Source organism: Hylobates moloch, unplaced genomic scaffold, assembly GCF_009828535.3.
Source record: "Hylobates moloch isolate HMO894 unplaced genomic scaffold, HMol_V3 SCAFFOLD_1501, whole genome shotgun sequence".
In the NCBI taxonomy this organism is placed as follows: Eukaryota; Metazoa; Chordata; class Mammalia; order Primates; family Hylobatidae; genus Hylobates; species Hylobates moloch.
This window is the reverse complement of record NW_026653776.1, coordinates 6221-9566: the sequence shown is the minus strand read 5'-3', so window position 1 is coordinate 9566 and position 3346 is coordinate 6221. Positions and strand designations below refer to the sequence as shown.

At 57.7% G+C, this 3346-nt stretch overlaps 1 protein-coding gene across 1 annotated transcript in view; it reads left to right on the top strand.

Annotated features, from left to right (window-relative positions):
• Positions 1 to 1327: 1327 nt before the first annotated feature.
• Positions 1328 to 3346, top strand: part of LOC116464745 (ATPase family AAA domain-containing protein 3C-like) — a gene marked incomplete at its 3' end in the record, with an annotated part of 7279 nt that continues 5260 nt past the window's right edge. Inside the window, exons 1-3 of the mRNA XM_032148006.2 lie at positions 1328 to 1402; positions 2548 to 2627; positions 2909 to 2978. Of these exons, the coding sequence (XP_032003897.1) occupies positions 1328 to 1402; positions 2548 to 2627; positions 2909 to 2978 (225 nt within the window). The remainder of the gene's footprint in view (positions 1403 to 2547; positions 2628 to 2908; positions 2979 to 3346) is intronic.

Genomic DNA, 3346 nt, shown 5'->3' with positions numbered 1-3346 from the left:
CCATTTATGATTAACTCCCCAAGGTCCTGCATATTTTCTCAATGGGCCACCGCGCCCGGCCAGAAGTTTTTTATGGTAAAATTTTATGATGGGAAAACTGTCATCCCAGAAAATTTTGAGACCTGTTGCTTAGGCCTCAGCAGCTCGGAGAATACGTACTTCCGTCCCAGGACACCCAAACATCGACCTGTGTCGATTCCCCACTGGGAACAAAATAACTGAGGATGTTGTGAGATGCTTGCCCTCGTCACCCTGAGCTTGTTGGCTGCTATCCGATTCTTATTCATTCCCTTTCTTGCCTGCATGTGCTTGATAGCAGATCAATGACAATAGCCATTGGAAGCTTAGGAAAAGCGTATGTGCTGGGCGCGGTGGCTCATGCCTGTAATCCCAGCACTTTGGGAGGCCGAGGTGGGCGGATCACGAGGTCAGGAGATCGAGACCATCCTGGCTAACACGGTGAAACCCCGTCTCTACTAAAAATACAAAAAATTAGCTGGGCGTAGTGGCACACGCCTGTAGTCCCAGCTACTCAGGAGGCTGAGGCAGGAGAATGGCATGAACCCGAGAGGCGGAGCTTGCAGTGAGCCGAGATAGCACCACTGCACTCCAGCCTGGGCGAGAGAGCGAGACTGTCTCAAAAAAAAAAAAAAAAAAAAAAAAAGTAAAAGCAAATGTAACATGATAAAATGGACACTTTAGCCATCGCCTGACTTTGTGTTAAATTGGGAAAGAGCTGGCCGGGCGCGGTGGCTCACTCTTGTAATCCCAGCACTTTGGGAGGCCGAGGCGGGCGGATCACGAGGTCAGGAGATCAAGACCACGGTGAAACCCCGTCTCTACTAAAAATACAAAAAAATTAGCCGGGCGTGGTGGCGGGCGCCTGTAGTCCCAGCTACTTGGAGAGGCTGAGGCAGGAGAATGGCGTGAACCCGGGAGGTGGAGCTCGCAGTGAGCCGAGATCACGCCACTGCACTCCAGCCTGGGCGACAGAGCGAGACTCCGTCTCAAAAAATAAAAATAAAAATAAAAATAAATAAATTGGGAAAGAGCCTCCTGCCATCCACGTGGGATGGCCTTCCTGATGTGGCTCTCCAAGACCGTCCCTGGGGGGATAAAACCCCACAAATACATCAGGCCATGTGCTGGGGGTGGGGCATCGTCATGCCAGGTCTGAATAGGAAGGAGGATGGGGAGGCAGGGCTGGGGGCTTTGAGGTCGAGGTGTGGCCGTGGATTCCAGAAAGCCCCTTGGCTGGTGTGCATGCCTGCCCAGCGGCATCCGCGTATCCTAACACCTGCCCTCCGTGGCCCTGAGCCCACAGGCCATGTCGAAGGACGCCCTGAATCTGGCGCAGATGCAGGATCAGACACTGCAGCCGGAGCAACAGTTTAAGCTCAAAGTGAGTGGGGCCGGTGTGGGCGGGGAGGCCAGGGTGCACATGGGGTTCGGGCGCAGAGATTGGTGGGGCTACTGCCGGTGGGTAGGGCCGGGGCCGTGTACATGGGCAGCAGTGGGGCCCAGGGCCGAGCTTGGGCGCCTCATTTCACAGAAGGAAACAAGGGGAGGTGAGAGACTCTGCTGCAGTGCCGCCCGAGAGGGAGGGCCGGTGTTGGTGAGGGCGTCTGGTCATCCCGAGGGCCTGGGTCTTCTTGATGTTCTCACCTCATTTCATTACACTCAGCAGGATTTTTTTTTTAATTATTATTGTACTTTAAGTTCTAGGGGACATGTGTACAATGTGCAGGTTTGTTACATATGTATACATGTGCCATGTTGGTGTGCTGCACCCATTAACTCCTCATTTAGCATTAGGTATATCTCCTAATGCTATCCCTGCCCCCCCCCCCCGCCCTTTTTTTTTGTTGTTGAGATGGAATCTCGCTCTGTCGCCCAGGCTGGAGTGCAGTGGCGCGATCTCCGCTCACTGCAACCTCTGCCTCCTGGGTTCAAGTGATTCTCCTGCCTCAGCCTCCCCAGTAGCTGGGATTACAGGCACCCACCACCACGCCTGGCTAATTTTTGTACTTTTAGTACAGACGGGGTTTCATGTTGGCCAGGCTAGTCTTGAACTCCTGACCTCAAGTGATCCACCTGCTTCGGCCTCCCAAAGTGCTGGGATTACAGGCGTGAGCCACCACGCCCGGCCCGTCACCTTCAGTCCTGAGCTCACAGGCAGGGTTCACATGTTGGCTGTTGTGGGCATTGTAGCTTTAACGTTTAATTGGCAGAAGACAGAGGCTGTCTTAAGCGCAGCCTGAATCAGGGCAGTGGTGTCGGGAGATCGGCCCCGCAGTGGCCCTTGTCAGGGAAGCCACAGTGGGGGCTGTTTCTGCCGCTGGGGAGTTTGGGTCCCTGAACCCAGCCCCTCAGCGACTGCCGTCCCAGCCGATGTCACCCGTGTCTGTGTCAGGGTGCGGCGTCTGCAGGCCCCCAGGTGCCCGGGACACTTGGAGCCCTCCGGTCCTGGGGCGGACACAACCTCTGGATTCGTGTCGAGCATTCTTCTGGTTTTAAAGGCTTTTCTCTTTTTCTGCGGCTTCTCAGCAACTTCTCAATGAGGAGAATTTACGGAAGCAGGAGGAGTCCGTGCGGAAGCACCATCAGACCTTCCTGGAGTCCATCAGGTGAGCGCTGCCGAGGCCCAGGCCAGCCGCAGACGGAGCCCCCGCAGGTGTGAATCGCTGGTCCCAGGGCGCTCTCCAGCTCTCCCAGGCTGGTCACTGGTCCCAGGGCGCTCTCCAGCTCTCCCAGGCCTGGCCGCCATACGCTGGCTCCTTGGTGGGGGCACTGCCTCTCTGTCCTGGCAGGACTGGGCTGCTGTGTCAGGGCCTCACCCTCAACCTGCTCTTGCTGCGTGATGCGGGTCTTTGTTTCCTTCCTGGTCACACCACTGCTTTCCCCGCAGGACAGCTGGCACCTTGTTTGGGGAAGGATTCCGTGCCTTTGTGACCGACCGGGACAAAGTGACAGCCACGGTAAACACGCGTGTCCCAGGCAGGGCTGCCAGGTGGCTGTGGGGCAGCTTGTGGGGGCCTCCTGGAACCCCGCATCCTGTCCCCACGTCCTGTCCCCGCGTCCTGTCCCTGAGTCCTGTGCCCGGGTCCTGTCCCCCCGTCCTGTCCCCCCGTCCCGTCCCCAGGTCCTGTCTCCGCGTCCTGTCCCCGCGTCCTGTACCTGCGTCCTGTCCCAGGTCTTGTCCCCCCGTCCTGTCCCCCGTCCTGTCCCCGCGTCCTGTCCCCGGGTCTTGTCCCCCTGTCCTGTCCCCGGGTACTGTCCCCAGATCCTGTCCCTGGGTCCTGTCCCCCCATCCTGTCCCCGGGTCCTGTCCCCCCGTCCTGTCCCC